This window comes from Lemur catta, chromosome 9, assembly GCF_020740605.2.
Source record: "Lemur catta isolate mLemCat1 chromosome 9, mLemCat1.pri, whole genome shotgun sequence".
Classification (NCBI taxonomy): Eukaryota; Metazoa; Chordata; class Mammalia; order Primates; family Lemuridae; genus Lemur; species Lemur catta.
The window spans coordinates 65,640,598-65,658,501 of NC_059136.1; the positions used below are offsets into that span (position 1 = coordinate 65,640,598).

The following is a 17,904-nucleotide window of genomic DNA, read 5'->3' on the forward strand; positions in this document are numbered from 1 at the left end:
TACTTCCACGTGTGCACATTAAGTGTTGATCAGTGAGTACCAATTTGATGGTGAGTACATGTGGTGCTTGTTTTTCCATTCTTGTGATGCTTCACTTAGTAGAATAGGTTCCAGCTGTATCCAGGATAATACAAGAGGTGCTAGATCACCATTGTTTTTTATGGCTGAGTAGAACTCCATGGTATACATATACCACATTTTATTAATCCACTTATGTATTAATGGGCACTTGGTTGTTTCCACATCTTTGCAATTGTGAATTGTGCTGCTATAAACATTGGAGTGCAAATGTCTTTCTTATAGAATGACTTTTTTTCCTTTGGGTAGATGCCCAGTTCATCATTTTGTTTTATATGGTCTTACTCCTTAATGGCAGCAGAACCATCAGCACTTTACAAAGAAGTCTTGAATTTAAATTGGAGGTTTTCAGTATAGTACCCAGCTTCTAAAAACAGTATATAGGATATTTCTTATGTTGTGACCTATGATTAATATGGCAGTATATCGTATCTGTAGCATGAGAAATGCATAGTAATCCCTAATTTATTTAGTATTTTAAGAAAAATTGTAAATTGAGGAAATGGAAATTATTAGAACATGCCACTTTATTTAGCATGACTTTATAAAGAAATATTACTTCTCATAGTTAACTTTTTTATCCATATATGCAGTGCCCAGATGGAATAGTGGACAGTCAGATGTGTTTCTTTTTCTTACGAAACAGGCAATTTTAGAAACAAGGGCATGAGCTTTGTAGTCAAATCCTCACTTCTAGCACTTACTAGCTGTGTGAACTTGGGTATGTCTGTTATTTTTATGAGCCTCGGGTTTCTCATCTATAAAGTGGGGCTAATAATAATTTTCTCCACAGTTAACGTGTGGCTCAAAATTAAATGAGATAATATATTTAAGGCATTTAGCATGTAGTAGAATCTAAAAATGGCATTTTAATTTTAAAAAGAATATTATATGCTGGGTAATAAGATTGTGTTTAAATTGGTAAGTGTATGTGCTTATCCCATTGTACTTACTATATTTTAGAAAATTCTACATTGATTTGTAATTTCAGAATTAGTGATGCCTGAGGATTCATATTTAGTTCAATTTTTTTTAAATAGAAAGGAAACCTAAGATATAATTATTATTGCCAGATGTGGAATAGCAACTACAACTTAGGTTTCCTGACTTATAGATCAATATTCTGTTCATACAACTTGGCCTTTTAAGCTGATTTGTTAAGTATGTATGAACTTGAAAAAAATTACTTTATTCAGCAACTGTTTCTCAGCATGTATTAATAGAAAGAATATTTTTGAGACATTGGATCAAAATGTCCTTAAAAACACTTATGCCACAAAACTATATATTTACATTTTATTTTATTTTATTTTATTTTACATATTTACATTTTAAAAGACAACCTTATGATAGCTCTGCTATTGTAAGGATGTCCTTTATAATAGTTGATATCATAAGTGTTTATTCTAGGTAGTACCAGTAGCTTCAAGGGAAACTTTTTGAACACCACATTTCCATGGGGGAAGCAGGCATTAGAGTTTAAGATAGAAGTTATTTTGTGTACTGACTTTGTAGTTCAGGCAAGCCTTTATTATTTTTAACTAAATTGAGAATTAGATTTTGGTTTGTGGAGTGCTGTCTTGATTATAATCCCATTAATTAGTTTTACAATAAAATTACTACTTATAAATACTTAACCTTTTTCATTAATAACATGATGGTGGTATTTAGTATGCATTGTAATCTCAAACTAATTCCCGATAATGTCAGTGTTTCTATGCAGGCATAGTTTACTTTTTTTTTTTTTAACATTAATATTAGAGTACTGCGTGGCACCATCTTTTCTAATTTCCTTGACTGATACGTGGATTTACATGTGGGAGCCCTCACTGTTAACTTTCCCACTATAAATTGAAGGGTAGGTGGTATTAAAGGAACTTTCATTATTTTGTTTATTTACTTGTGTTGCAAAGTCATATAATAGAGTTCTGTAACTCTCCAACTCTTGAAAATCCCTAGTTTGAATACTGTGGATTTGCCTTGTTCAGCAACTGGAAAAGACTTTACAACCTACAACTCAATTTCAGCTGAGCAATGAAAAACAAGGAAGTGTGTGCCAAAGTACTCTATTATATTGTATTCTGATTCAATAGTTTATGTGGGAAACAGGATGGAAAGTTACTACCTACTAGTATTAGGGGTAGTAAATTAAAATGGCTAGGATAAACATTAAATAAGGCAATGTATATTAGATTGCTTTTTGGTTCTCATTTTAAATATACCTTTTCACATAAAAATCAATAAATATTTGAAGTCTGTTTTTCCTACTTGTGCTTATTGCTTTTTTGTTTCCTGTTATATTGCCAAGAAGTACAGATAGCATTAGTTTTGTTTAGAAGATTGTTAATAGTCATGTTGAAATACTAGTTAACAAATACATTACAAACTAGGTAGTTATTAACTTGGAGTACTGACTGGCTTATCTCCTAGTTTCAGAAAATCAACGTTTTTGAGCTTAGTTATCATTGCTAACATGCTCGAATCTTTGAGAGATTTTTAAGTTTATGATTTTAACATTAAAATTATATATGTTCAAATACATTTTTAAATAGGATAAAGCATTTCTTGAAACTAAAAGAGAGTTACTAACCCTATTTTATACTTGGAGAAACAGTCACTTAGACTTATGATTTCCATGAGATCATATGCCTGCAATTATGTCTGGATGAGCAGGTGCAAATCAAGTGGGATTTTATTTTTTACTATGTTTTGATGGGCATAAAATTTGGAAAGCTTGTGTCCCATGCAGGTATCAGAAAATTTTAGTTATAATGAAGAAGTACTTAAAATTTATAGAGTTTATTTAGTAAAACTAAACTAGGATACAAAGATAAAGTCTAGTTTTTTTGGCCTCAACTAACTCATAGATTAATCAAATATATTTACTATGATATATTTTAATAAAACTGATAGAATACAGTAGGGACCAATGGAAGAGAAAGGTAAAGAAAGAGGAATTATTGTTGTTATTACTTTACTATCAATGATTTAGTAGTAACTGGAGAACATCATGTAAACTATTTTTAAGACATGAGGATATTTTCCAAGGAAGAAGCAAGAGTTTGACCTTGTTCTTGACAGAATAATAGCTGTTTGGGAGAAAAGCAGCAGAGAGAGTGAGGAAACTCCAGATAGAGCACCTGAATGTCTAGATATGTGGTAAAAGAAAATAATATTGAACATCCTCTGTGTACCAGACACTGTGGTAGACACTAGAAATATACCTGACTTATAGAACTATAATAGTCACATAATAGGTAATTGCAGCTAGTGCAATAAGTACCATGTTGGAAGAAGAGATGGGTGCTTTGTAAACATATAAAAAATTTACTTAACCAGAAGTTGGGCAATTCTTCCTAGTTGTGAGATGGGAAGAGAGGTTGAGGCTAGCTAGATTGTAGAGTGTTGACCACAAGTATGGGTATGGGCTATGACTTCCTACTAGGGTCTTGACCTTGGGTACATTACCTTATTTCTCTAAGCCTTATCTGTAAAATGGGAATGATAATAAGATTAGCTAATATTTTTTGAACTGTTACTGTGTACCAGGTATAAGTGCTTTATGTAGATTATTTAGTCTTCATATCATGCCTAGGAGATAGAGGCTATTGATAGCCATACAGTTATATAACTAGATGGTAGAGCCATGATATGAACCGAAGTAGGCTGAGCTCTAACTGTTAATAGTGCCAAATTTATAGAGTTGTTTTGAATAATATAGTGTAGGCAAATGGTTTAGTATGGATGACATGGATGTTGGCACCTGCTTCTGTTGTTATAATCCAAGAGATTATGGGTAACTGAAGTTTTTAAATCAAAAGCATGTGCAAAGGGATCATAGTTTGGAGAGAAAAGAGCCTATATATTCATCCATTTGTTCAGGGAATGCTTATTTTACACTTTGGATTCAGTCTGAGTACTGTGTTAGTTGCAGGGGACACAGGGTGAATAAAGACATTAATTGTTCCTCAATTTAAGAAGAATCTGTTCCTCATTTTTGTCTAGCATGGAAGATAAATAAATAATTGTAGTATAGTACTGTGTTCTTTACATATCATAATGTGCATAACTTCTTGGTGTCCCAAGAACATAGAGGGGGAACATTTGTATCTATTTAAAAGGCGATCAAAGAGATGAAATATGAAATAAGAGCTACTGTGGAATTAAAGAGAGTAGAGGTGAGAATGAAAAAAATAGATTTGCGATATATTTTGGAAGTAGTATGGACAGGAATTAGAGACTAATTATGGGGTGAGAGGCTCTAATTTAGACCATCAAATTAAAGGTGTCTTTTACCAAGTGTGGTCCAAGAGAGTTGGTGATGACTTTAATGAATACAGTAGGAGGGACATCTTTGGGATCAAAGTCATTAATTTGATTTTGGATATGTTGAATTTGAGGTACCTGTGATAACATATAAATTGACATATCATTAAGCAATTGGAAAAATAGAACTGGAATTTAAAAGAGAGGTGGATGCCAGAAATATAAATTATGGCATGTTTATTATATAGGTAGTTGCAGTCATGAGAATAGGTGAGGTTAGCTAAGAAGACCAAAGCCACATTTGGAAGAATCCGTACATTTAATTAGAGAACAGAAAATGAATCAGCTAGGGAAGTTAGAAGAGGCAAAGAAATAGGAAACAAACTGAGAGAAAATAGAGTCATGGAAGTTAAGAGAGGAAAATGTTTTAAAGAGAGGATGTTCAACTGTGATAAATACTATAAAAAGGTCTAAGGTTATTGCATATTATTTTAAATGTTTTTCTGTGTTTGTGTTTTACACCTTATAACATAAGTATCTTCAAATGAGTGTTACGGTTATTTGTATATATGTAAAGCATTTTGATTATCTTGTCCAAAAGATAAAAATGTATCTTTCCTTCTTAAAGTATGGAACCTCAAGGTCTTTATGACAATGGAAACCAAAAAATTGATTGGTAAATCGCTTCAACCAGCAAGACCTGTTCGTCATCTGACTTCTCCCCCAGGTGAGTAATATAAGGTATAGTTCTTTAAATATTAATTTGTTAATAGCTAGTTAGTATTTGAAAGACTAACCAATATATGAAGTAGTTATTTCAAGTGGATATTTAGAGAAATAATGAAAACTAAGAGTTTACAAGTTATACCACAAGAATAATATTTTTAATAATCTACCAGTCCGTAGTCAACCAGACCAAGGTAGGAAGAATAGTCCCTGACTGAAAGTAACTTTGTGTGTTTTTTTTCATATCTCATTTCCCTAGTTAACTGACTTCTGATCAAGAGTGATACTCCCAATACAAATTGGGCCCTGTGATTATGATTACTGCAGGGCAATCATGCTGGAGAGAGAATTAACCTTTTAAAAGATCTTAAGGATGTACCTAAATGCAAACTAACAAAAAAGACTAGCACAAAACTGCACTTATACATTCTATAGTGGTTATGTCATACTGATACTCTGGTAGAGGTTAGGGCTGTGTTTGTCTGGAACACATCTAATTTCTCAAAATCTAAACAAAAAAATTCTAAAATATTTTTGTTTTGCCCATAGGACTATTCTTTTGGACAAATTCTTGAAATACTTAATATTTAACTCCTAAATTAGATATTAACCTTTTTATTCTATTCATTACTTATTGCCAGAATAGCTTCTGTGGTCTAACTTAGGTGATATACATATATACATACATATGCATATATATATATATATATATATATATCAAACCTATTTAAATTTTCTTTAGTCCATGTGTTCCGCTGAATTAATTTGCTACTTAGAAAATAAAGACTTTTATTGGTACAGAGATGAAACAGAAAAGGTAGAAATGGCACTAATTCCTGTCCCTTGTTCATTTTCTCATCCTTGGTTCCTACTAGGCAGATTGTTTCTCCTTTGGTCATGTTTGCTCTCCAGATGGCTATGACTTAGGACAGACAATTGAAATTAATGGATCATTCTAGAGTTTAGCAATGTTGATCCAATATTCTTCTGGTGCACTGTAAGCAGTTGTGTAGGGTCAAATCTCAGATTTTATCCTACAGTGAAGAATAAAAAGCCATTGGCAGCAGCTACTTTCTGTGACCAGCCTTTTGTCAGTATCCCTCCCTTCATCTCTTCAGATCCAGTTTTTCATTGATCCCTTCTCTTCAAGGCTGTTACATGGGTGAATGGGAGGGGACACAAGGTAGGCAGGCAGCCCTGATCCCTCATTTGCTTATATCCTCTTAAGATCCAGACAGCAGAGTAGGGATTGATTAGGCAGAAAAGTTTAGTAAATCAGAAATTAACTTGGGCCTTTGTCAACACACTTCTATATTCCCTTGTCAACTCAAATCCCCAAAAGAATCTTCCACTTTTTCTTGAAGACTCGGATTGAATTACTTCCTCTTCTGAAGCCTTCCTGATACCCCCAAACCTATTCTGCTCTCTCTAAATCTCTGAAATTACTTACTGTGTATCAAATTGTATTATAGTCATTATTTATGTGCTTGTCTTTTAACGTAGACTATGAACTCTTTTATCTCTGAACTCTTCTCATGTTTGTATACTCATTCTCATCCCCTCATTCTCTAACACTGCTGCTAACACTTCATAGAGTTGGATAAATGTTGAATAAATGCACTATGAGAAAACATTTTAAAATAATGCCAATAATGTCCTGGACCCTCAAGCTTTTTAGGTGATGTTAAATTATTTATTAAAATCATGGATGTTTAAAATGGTTCTTTTTCTCTCCTAACAGGAACAGTGTTCCCTTTCAACTTTCAAAATGAATATCCATGCAACACTCAGTGCTTACAAAGTGGAGTTAGCAGAGTAAGTCTTAGAAATTATAAAATGAAGCATTAGATTGGAAAGTAACATTTGTTAGATGGCTGTTGTGTGCCAGATGCTATGCTAAGTGCTTTATATACTTTCTAATAATTTATGATATATTTCAAGCATATGTTAAAGAGAATATAACACACATGTACTATTGCCCAGGATTTTCAAATCTAAATATTTTGCTTTATTTGTTTTTAAAAATTTTAAAGAAAAAACCTAGCAGATATAGTTAAAAACCATATACATATCCCTCCACCATCCCATTTCCTTCCCACCCTTCCCGGAGATAACTATCCTCAGTTTGTTAGTTTTTCTGTGAATGTATTTGTACTTTTGTTGCAATAAATAGAATTGTTTTACAATTTTATATAAATAATATCATACCCATATATGTGTTTGCCATTTTTTCTCTCACATTAAGGTTTATACTAAAAATTTAATTTTTTGACTAACTAAAATAGTCAGAAAGTTTAAAATTCAAAATATACAAAATGGTACTTAGTGAAAAGTTTCTCTCCAATCTTTATCCCCCAGTTACCTATTTCCTCTGACCAGAAGTAACCCTTGTACCATTTTCTTATCCAGGTACTTCCAGAAATAGACTATGCATGCGTAAGCATATTTATAAATGGAATACTAGGCAAATTTATAATGAATAAAGCAGTTCTATATGCACTGATACAGAAAAATCTTTTAATACATATAAATATACCATATTTTTTGTTCCATTTTCTGTTGATGGGCACTTGTTTCTATTTTACAATAAGTGCTACAATGACTATTATCTATATGTTTCATTTTACACGTTTGAGAAGTTCTCTGTGATATAAAATTGGAGTATAATTACTATGTTAAAAGGTATTCTTACTTTCAACTTTATTAGATAACTGTCAAATTACTTCCCAAAGTGATTTGTATGAGCAATGCATGAGGCCTCTAATTTTTCCACATCCTTGCCTTGTTATTGTCAGACTTGAACATTTTTTTCCTTGTCCAATGGGTGCAACTTTTTAATTTGGTTGGTTTTAATTTTTAATTCTCTGTTACTTGTGAAGTGGAACATCTTTTCATATATTTAGTTTGACCATTTGAATTTCCTCTTTTGTGAATTGCCAATTCATATCATTTACCCATTTTTCTTGGGTTTACTTCTTGATTTATGTGCCTTTAAAATATATTATGGATTCCAATTATTGTTCTTATGTGCATAGCAAATATTTTATTTCCCAGGAATATGGTCTACGAGAGAGTCATTTTTTGTGGTGTTTTTTGCTCAAAAGTTTTAAGTATTAATGTAGTTATATTATCAGTGTTTTTCTTTATGATTTTACCTTTTGTTTTAGACGCCTTTGGTCAAAAGATATTTTCCTACATATTCTTCCAAAAGCTTTAAAGTTTTGCTTTCATATTTAGTTGTATAGTATACCTATACAAATCGATTTTTTTGTACGGTATAAGATAGCAATCTAATTGATAATATAGACAACCAATTGTAAGGCATAAATTATTGACTAATTCATCCTTTCCACACTGATTACAGGGTCATTATTACATAATAAGTTTTCATATAGATATATCTGTTTCTGTACTGTTTATTTTATTCCATTGATCTTTTTGTATATCTCTATATCAATACCGTGTTATTTTAACTACTTTTGCTTTATAACAAGTTTTCTTTTTTTTGAGACAGAGTCTCACTCTGTTGTCCAGGCTAGAGTGCCATGGCATCAGCCTAGCTCACAGCAACCTCAAACTCCTGGGCTCAAGAGATCCTCCTGCCTCAGCCTCCCGAGTAGCTGGGACTACAGGCATGCGCCACCATGCCCGGCTAATTTTTTCTATATATATTTTTGGTTGTCCATATAATTTCTTTCTATTTTTTAGTAGAGACGGGGTCTCGCTCTTGCTCAGGCTGGTCTCAAACTCCTGAGCTCAAATGATCCACCTGCCTCAGCCTCCCAGAGTGCTAGGATTATAGGCGTGAGCCACCATGCCCTTGCCAACATTAGTATGGTCAATCTTTTTTTTAGCCATCTTAGTGTGTACGTAGTGGTATTTCATTGTGTTTTAAATTTGTGTTCTCCTAATGATCAATGAGATTGAACATCTTATCATAAGCTTATTTGACATCTGTATTTTTCTTTTCCTTTTTTTTTTTATTATTTTACTTTTGATGAAGTGCCTGTTCAGATCCTTTGCCTGTTTTATTTGGGTCGTTTTTTTATTATGGAACCATAAAAGTTTGTTAAAAATTAGTATATAATACATGCATGAATTTATTTCTAAACTCTCTATTATGTTTTACTGATTTATGTTTATCTTTATGTCAACATGACACTTTATAGTCTACTGTAGCTTTATAAGTCTCTAAATCAGATAGTGAAAGTTCACTAACTTTGTTCTTTATAAAATTTGTCTTGGCTATTCTAGGTCCTTTGCATTTGCATTCAAATTTCAAATGAGCTTGTCAATTTTTACAAAAAAAGCCTATTGGCATTTTCATTGAATCTGTAAATTAATTTGGGAAGAATTGACATCTTAATCATATTGAGTCTTTATGATCTACATGCATGGCATATCTCTTTATGCTTTGTATTTTCTAGCATAGAGATCTTGAACATTTTTTTGTCAAATTTATAAGTATTTCACATATTTTCATACTATTAAAAGTGATATCTTTTATAAATTTTAAATTTCACTTGTTGGTTGCCAGGATTTGGAAATACAATTGATTTTTGTATATTGACCTTGTTAAACTCAATTATTAGATCTAGTAGCTTTTTTGTAGAGTCTTTCCTCCCATTCTTATGCTATTATAGTAATAATTTTACTTTTGTTTGGTCTATAAACACACAATACATTACTGCTATTTTTGCTTTTATTTGTTATTATTTAAATTAGTTTTTAAAAATGAATGAGTTCTATTTTACCTTCATTTATTCCATTTCAAGCATTCTTCATTTCTTTGTGTAAGTCCATGTTTCTGTCTGCACTTATCTTCCTTCTGCATGAACAACTTCCTTTAACATCTTTATTATTTCTTCATAACAAAGTACTTAAAAACTTTGGCTTAAAACAAAAGCTTATTATCTTTCATGGCCCTGTGGTATGACTGGGCTCAGGTGGCCATTTCTCACTTTAGTTCAGCCACGTGGTTGCAGTCAGATAGTATCTAGGACTAGGAATCATTTAATAAGTCTGATTTAATCAGACTTAACTGGGTTGGATGATGCAAATGGCTCACCCACATGGCTGGCAGTTGATACTGGCCATTGGCTTGAAGCTCAACTATTGTTATGGACTTGAGAAAACACCTACAAATGACCTTTTCAAGTGGCCTGGGCTTCTTACAGCACTACATCTGGGTTCCAAGACTAATATTCTAAGAGACAGGAGGTAGAAGCTGCCAGTCTCTTAAGGCCTGGGACTGGAAACCAGCACATTGTCACTTCTGTGTCTTAGATTGGTAGGAACAGTCAGAGAGATTGCCAGATTCAGGGGGAGGAGATATAGGATTTACCTTTTGAGGGAGGAGTATCAAAAATTTGTGGCCATCTTTGATCTGTTTAAGAGTCATTTGGATTTCCTTTCATCTATGTTACAAATTCTTGTCTTTTGCCCATTTTTTTTTTTTTTTTAGTTTTTATTTCAGCATATTACGGGGGTACAAATGTTTAGGTTACATATATTGCCTTTGCCCCATCCAAGTCAGAGCTTCAAGCGTGTCCATCTCCAGACAGTGCGCACCTCACCCATTAGGTGTAAATATACCCATCCCCTCCTCCCCACTCCCACCTGCCCGATACCCGATGAATGTTACTACTGTATGTGCACATAAATGTTGATCAGTTAATACCAGTTTGATGGTGAGTACATGTGGTGTTTGTTTTGCCATTCTTGTGATACTTCATTTAGTAGAATGCCCATTCTTTTTTTATAGGGTTTTTGTTTGTTTGTTTCCTCGGAGCTCTTTTCTGTGAAATGAACTCTTTATAATATGAGTTACAACTTTTTTCCTGTTTACCTTTTGTCTTTTGATTTTTTTTATTTCAGGATATTATGAGGGTACAAACATTTTGGTTACATTTTATGTCTTTGCCTCACCCAAGCGAGGATTAGAGGCATGCCATTCCCCTCTACAATGCTCACCTCGTCCATTAGTTATGAGTTTACCCGCCCCCCAACCCCCTAATCCCTGGAGAATATTACTACCGTGTGAGCACCATAGTGTTGATCAGTCAGTGCCAATTTGATGGTGAGTACATGTGGAGCCTATTCTTCCATTCCCTTGATACCTCACTTCGGAGGATGGGCTCAAGTTCTATCCAGGAAAATATAAGAGGTGCTAGATCACTGTCGTTTCTTATAATTGAGTAATATTCCATTGTCCACATATACAAAATTTTAATAATCCACTCATGAATCCATGGGCACTTGGGTTGTTTCCACATCCTTGCAATAGTGAATTGTGCTGCCATAAGCATTTGGGTACAGATGTCTTTACTATAGGATGTCTTTTGCTCTTTTGGGTAGATGCCTAGTAGTGCTATTGCTGGATCGAATGGTATTTCTATTTTCAGCTCTTTGAGGTCTCTCCAAATTCTTTTCCACAGAGGTTGCACTAATTTGAAGTCCCACCAGCAGTGTAGGAGTGTTCCTGTCTCTCCACATCCTTGCCAGCATTTGTTGTTTTGGGATTTTTTGGTAGAGGCCAATCTCACTGGGGTTAGGTGATATCTCATTGTGGTTTTGATTTGTATTTCTCTAATGATTAGAGATGTTGAGCATTTTTTATATGTCTGCTGGCCATTATTCTGTCTTCTTTTGAAAAGTTTCTGTTCATTTCCTTTGCCCATGTATTGATAGGGTTGTTTGATGTTTTTTCTTGTTGATTTTTTTAAGTTCTAGATAGAGTCTTGTTATTAGCCCTTTATTGGATGTATAGAGAGCAAATATTTTCTCCCATACTGTAGGCTGTCTATTCACGCTATTATTTTTTTTTATTTTTTTATTTTTTATTGAGTCAGAGTCTTGCTCTGTTGCCCAGGCTAGAGTGCCATGGCGTCAGCCTAGCTCACAGCAACCTCAAACTCCTGGGCTCAAGCGATCTTCCTGCCTCAGCCTCCCAAGTAGCTGGGACTACAGGCATGCGCCACCATGCCCGGCTAATTTTTTCTATATATATTTTTAGCTGTCCATATAATTTCTTTCTATTTTTAGTAGAGGTGGGGTCTCGCTCTTGCTCAGGCTGGTCTCGAACTCCTGAGCTCAAACAATCCGCCCGCCTCAGCCTCCCAGAGTGCTGTGCTAGGATTACAGGTGTGAGCCACCACTGCCAGCCATATTCGCTCCAATGATAGTTTCGTTGGCTGTGCAAAAGCTTTTCAATTTGATCAGATCCCATTTATTTATTTTTATTGTTGCTGTGAATGCTCTGGGGGTCTTCAAAAATTCTTTGCTGAGGCCGATGTCTGAAAGGGTCTTCCGAACATCATCTTCTAGAATTCTTAAGGTTTCATGCCTTAGGTTTAAGTCTGTTATCCATCTGGAATAGATTTTTGTGAGAGGTGAGAGGTGGGGGATCCAGTTTCAATCTTCTGCATGTAGCTATCCAGTTTTCCCAGCACCATTTATTGAAAAGAGATTCTTTTCCCCAGTGTATATTTTTATTACTTTTTTCCCCAACTCTTTATGAGTTACAACTTTTTTCCTGTTTACCTTCTGTCTTTTCATTTTTTTTCAAGAAACAGAGTCTCATTCTGTTGCCCAGGCTGGAGTGCATGATCGTAGCTCATTGCAACCTTGAACTCCTGGGCTCAAGTGATCCTCCCACCTCAGCCTCCCAAGTAGGTAGGACTACAAGCACGTATCACCATGTGCAGCTAATTTTTCTTATTTATTTATTTATTTTTTTGTAGAGACATGATCTTGGTATGTTGCCCAGGCTGGTGTTGAACTCCTGGCCTCAAGTAATCCTCCCACCTCAACCTTTCAAAGTGCTGGGATTATGGGCTAATATTATTTATAAATCTCACATTTTAAATTTTTATTCCAGGAATGGAGATTGATATACATTTTTTTCTTCCTATTCTCTTTCCTGAGCTCAGTGGTATACAAACATTTGTTTGAGATGAGTGACAGAGACTGGGAACATTTTTTGCTATAGAATATAAAAAAACTAAATAGAATATCTTGGAATGCATACTGGGGACTGTACTGTTTATTGTGAAGAGCACTTGACTTGAAATTTAAAAAATAAAAAATCCCAGTGCTTATCATGTTTTACTCAAGCCTATTTAACTTTTTCTATTTCCTGAACTAGCCATATTATCCCATGCTCCCCAGCATATGGCTATTCTTTTAGTCCCTAAACATCCATTTTTCACCAGTTAGCCAGGCTAACTCCTCCTAATTCTTCAAGTGTCAATCTAGGCATCATCTCCTCTGACATTTCCAAGCCAAGTTTGACACCCTTATTGTACTTCTGCAATCTTTATCATAGAACTTCTCAAATTTTATTGTGATTTGGTATTTTATTTTTCTGTCTACCTTTTAGTTTGTGAGTCTCTGAGAACAGATACTGGAATGTCATGTTTATCTTTGTATTTCTGATACAAAGCACAGTGCTTGTCATGTCATAGGCATTCTGTGTTTCTTAAATGATTGTGTTCAGCAGGGTCACTGCTACCCATTTGGCATCTTTGCAAGAATTAGAAGAGAAACAAAAATTATAGAAAAACACAGGTTTTGTTAGAATAAAATACTTTGCTGCCACCTGCTAGAAAACACATATCTATGTTGTGAATGGCACTCCTTAAGATGCACAACCTTTAAAACTACACATGGTAGCACTGAGTTTCAAAAACTAGCTCAAGGGTTTCTTATCTGTATACTTTTGGGTTGGTCACCAAATCCTTCTGGACCTAATTTTCCTTGCACAGTGATCATAATACTTGCTTTATTTTCTTATGTGATCATGGTAATTAAATGAGATAACATATAATCACTTTATAAAACTTCTTGTAGGTGTACTTTTTTACATGCTATGAAGATTTAAAATAATCAGTATTTTCAGTTTTTAATATGTGCAGACATGATAAAGTACAATTTTACTGGTGAGTTTGATTTTAGATCTTACATTTAAGTAGGTGCTACCAAGTTAGTGAAGTGTGTGTCTGCTAAAATTTTTCTTAGAAAATTTTTTATTCTTACAATACTGTATTATAGTTAATTAAATCTAACAGGAAGAACTTTGGAGAACCAAAATCTTTGACATTCTCCATTTTTTTCCTATCTCTACTTAAAAAACTCTACTAAAACTTGATTTTTTTCTGATGAAACATAAGATGTCTGAATAGTATAGAATTATCTCCTTATGACCTTTATTTGTGTCATAAGATTAAATAACGAGTCATTCTGCCTTCAAGCAGTGTTACCTTAGTAGCATTTGCAGAAATTTAAGGAATGTCTTACAACTTGCCAATACATGATTGATGGAGCAGAGATATTCATTTTTTAGGATGGATATCTCCAAAGAACCCTACGGTGATGATTACATTGGTCCGAGGACTGTTTGCGAACTGATTTTTCTCAGCATAAAAGGAGAACATTACTTGGGATTTGATGAAATCTTGCTATTTTGTGTTCTGGGTTTCTCTTACTGGTATAACTGGTGTGTTGTCTGCTTCTAAGGAGATTTATGGAAAGCTAAATTGTTATCAGAATATTTCTTGGTGAGCTTGGAATCAGAAAAAAAGGATTTAGTTAAAACATGGATTTTTAAAATGTCATTAGATTAGTTTAGCCAATCTCACAATAAATATGGTCTTGCAAGTGGGACTAAAACCTCTGGTCCAAGGCCTCTCTCTGTTCAGGACATTGAATTCTGCCAATGTTTCTGATTTTCTTTGCTTCATTAGATAAATTGATTTTTTCTTATTTCTCTATTTATTAATACAAGATGTTGAGTGAAACAGTCCATGTGCTTATAAAGTGACATCAGGATTTATTTTACATGAGATTATAAAAGTAAATACTTTGTTATTATTGCAGATTTGTGTGAGTAAAAATGTGTTGTTTTCATTAATTAAAAATATTTTTAATGATTTTGGAATTATTTATCTTTAAGACCATATAATTATTTTTGGTTTTATGTTCCCTTTCAAAAATAATTATAATAATGGCAAAAAATACTTATATGTGAATATATTTTGAAAGATGTTTTTGTTGCTCATTTTTAAGAAGCAGACTTGTAATGAGTACTTATCATTTAGCCCCCAAATATGCCTGGACTAATATTTTGATTTTAGGAAAGTAGTTTTGGGTGGTTAAAAAAAGGTTGTATAAAATTTCTAAACCTGAGTTTAAAATATATTTTCCTGTTCAACAGTGTAAGACAAATGGAATGCAAACCTTTTCTCAAGGTCTTAATGAACAACAGCAACATCAGTCTCCAGTTAAAAAAGGTAAAATTTTACCATAGTTCCCAATTTTATCACAGAATGTCTTAGCATTCACATACAGGTAATAACAGGTAATATTACTTTTTGCTTAGCTGCAAACCTGTGTACATAAGAAATTTTGTTATATGTTTTTAGGTTGATTTCTGTCTATATTAGTCAGGCTATCAGTTTTATTGCTCTAAAAGAGAGACCAGAATAAATAATGAAGTCTTAACTGCGGTCCTCAACCCCTGGGCCATAGACTGGTATTGGTCCATGGCCTGTTGGGAAGTGGGCCACACAGCAGGAGGTGAGTGGCAGGTGAGCAACAATGAGTGTATTTACAGCCACTTCCCATCGCTCCTATCACTACATAGCTCCACCGCCTGTCAGATCAGCAGTAGCATTAGATTCTCACAGGAGCACGAACCCTACTGTATAAACTGCACATGTGAGGGGTCTAGGTTATGTGCTCCTTGTGAGAATTTAATGCCTGATGATCTGAGGTGAAGCCAAGGCAGTGATGCTAGCGCTGGGGAGCAGCTGCAAATACAGATTATCAGTAGAGAGGTTTGGGCGCACAATAAATGTAATGCACTTGAATCATCCCAAAACCATTCCCTCTTCTGGTCTATGGAAAAATTGTCTTCCATGAAACTGGTCCCTGGTGCCAAAAAGGTTGGGGACCACTGTGAAACAAGATAGAAGGTTATTCCCAGATTTTCTATATTATATAAAATTCTGAGCTGCTGTACTGGTTTTGCTCTATGAAGTTTCTCTTGCCCCAGTGTTCTCTGTCTTATTGCTGTGCCATCCTCAACACATGGCTTCCATCTCATGGTGCAAAATAACTGCCTCTGCTCCTGCCGTCATGTCTCCTATCTCACTGTCAGGAAGGAGGAAAGGGGAAAGGAAGTTCTCCTTAGGAGTGTGACTCAGAAGTTGCATATATTATTTCCATTTACATCCCATTGCCAGCTGTACAGAGTGACAGGGCAGACTGGGAAATGTCTTTAGCTGTGTAGCAAGCTAATTCTGTTACTGAAGCAGAAGGAAAGAACTGCTCTTGGGGGAGAACCAATAGTTTCTCCTGTACTAGCTACTTCTGAGATAAAAATGATTTAATTTAGTTTCCAAATTTTTGTCAGTCTATGTAGTTTAAAAGTTAAAACGTTTGAAAACACTTCATTAGCTTTTTATTTTAGTATATACTCCAATATTTCTAAACATATTTAAATTATTATTTACAAATTTCTCAATTTTTGATACTATATATTGATGTCCTATCTTGGTAGATGAGAACTTAAGTCTTCCACATCAGTCTTCACTTCTTCACCCTTCCATCTCCCTTTCCCACCGCATAGTTATTTCACAAGTTTCAGTTAAAGTTTTAATCATTCTTTAGATTTTTGTGACTCTGTAAATACAGCTGCTTAGCCAAGAGGTGCATATCTCCTTTTTCATGCAACCCATTATTTTTTCAGGAGCTAATGTTTGTGTTTTTTTAAATTTTTTTTTATTGATACATAATAATTATACATATTCATGGAGCACATGTTATATCTTGATACAAGCACACAATATACAATGATCAAATCAGGATAATGTTTGTGTTTTTCTATGTTAACTCTTTGCCTAAAATGCTCCAACAACTCTGTTGCATTTATCTATAATATCTGTGCTCAAGTATACTAGTTCTTTTTTTTCCTCCCTAGAGGAAACTTTCCTTTCATCATCTTCCATTATTCGGTTCCTATATGGATGAGTTCTTTAGTACTGCTGTGCAGCCGTTGTCCTGGAATGGACCTTTGCTGTTTGAGTATGCCCTTACAATCCTTTGGTTTCTTTCTTTTTTTTTTTTCCTAAGTAAAATTCACCATTTTAACCATCATATTAACCATTTTATTAATAAAATGTATAATTCAGTGGCTTTTAGTACATTCACAGTGTTGTGCAAGCATCACTATTATCTAATTCTGGAACATTTTTATCACCCCAAAAAGAAACCTCATACCCATCAAGCAGTTACTCCCCATTATCCCCTCTGCCTAGGCACTGGTAAACACTAATCCATTTTTGTCTATATGGATTTGACCTATTCTGGACATCTCATATAAATGGAATTATACAATATGTGACCTTTTAAATTGATATGTAATAATCACACATATTTTGGGGGTACATGTGATATTTTGATACCTATATACAATGTATAATGATCAAATCAGGGTAATTGGGATATCCATTATCTCAAACATTTATCTTTTCTTTGTGTTGGAAATAATACGTGATCTTTTGTGTCTGGCTTCTTTCACTTACCGTAAGATTTTCAAGGGTCATGATGTTGTAGCACTATCAGTACTTCATTTCTTTTTATGACTAAATAATATTGCATTGTATGGATTATGCCACCTTTAGTTTATCCATTTCTCAGTTAATGCATATTTGAGTTTTCACTTTTGGCTATTATGAGTAGTGTTGCTATGGACATTTGTGTATAAGTTTGAATACCTGTTTTCATTTCTCTAGGGTATATACCTAGGAACAGATTTGCTGGATCATATGGTAA

At 34.0% G+C, this 17,904-nt stretch overlaps 1 protein-coding gene across 1 annotated transcript in view; it reads left to right on the top strand.

Moving 5' to 3' along the window:
- C9H8orf88 (chromosome 9 C8orf88 homolog) overlaps window positions 1-17,904 on the top strand; it is a 38,447-nt gene that overhangs the window by 1,198 nt on the left and 19,345 nt on the right. The window contains exons 2-4 of the mRNA XM_045560371.1: window positions 4,973-5,071; window positions 6,812-6,885; window positions 15,284-15,359. Coding sequence (XP_045416327.1) covers window positions 4,993-5,071; window positions 6,812-6,885; window positions 15,284-15,359 — 229 coding nt within the window. The 5' untranslated portion in view covers window positions 4,973-4,992. The remainder of the gene's footprint in view (window positions 1-4,972; window positions 5,072-6,811; window positions 6,886-15,283; window positions 15,360-17,904) is intronic.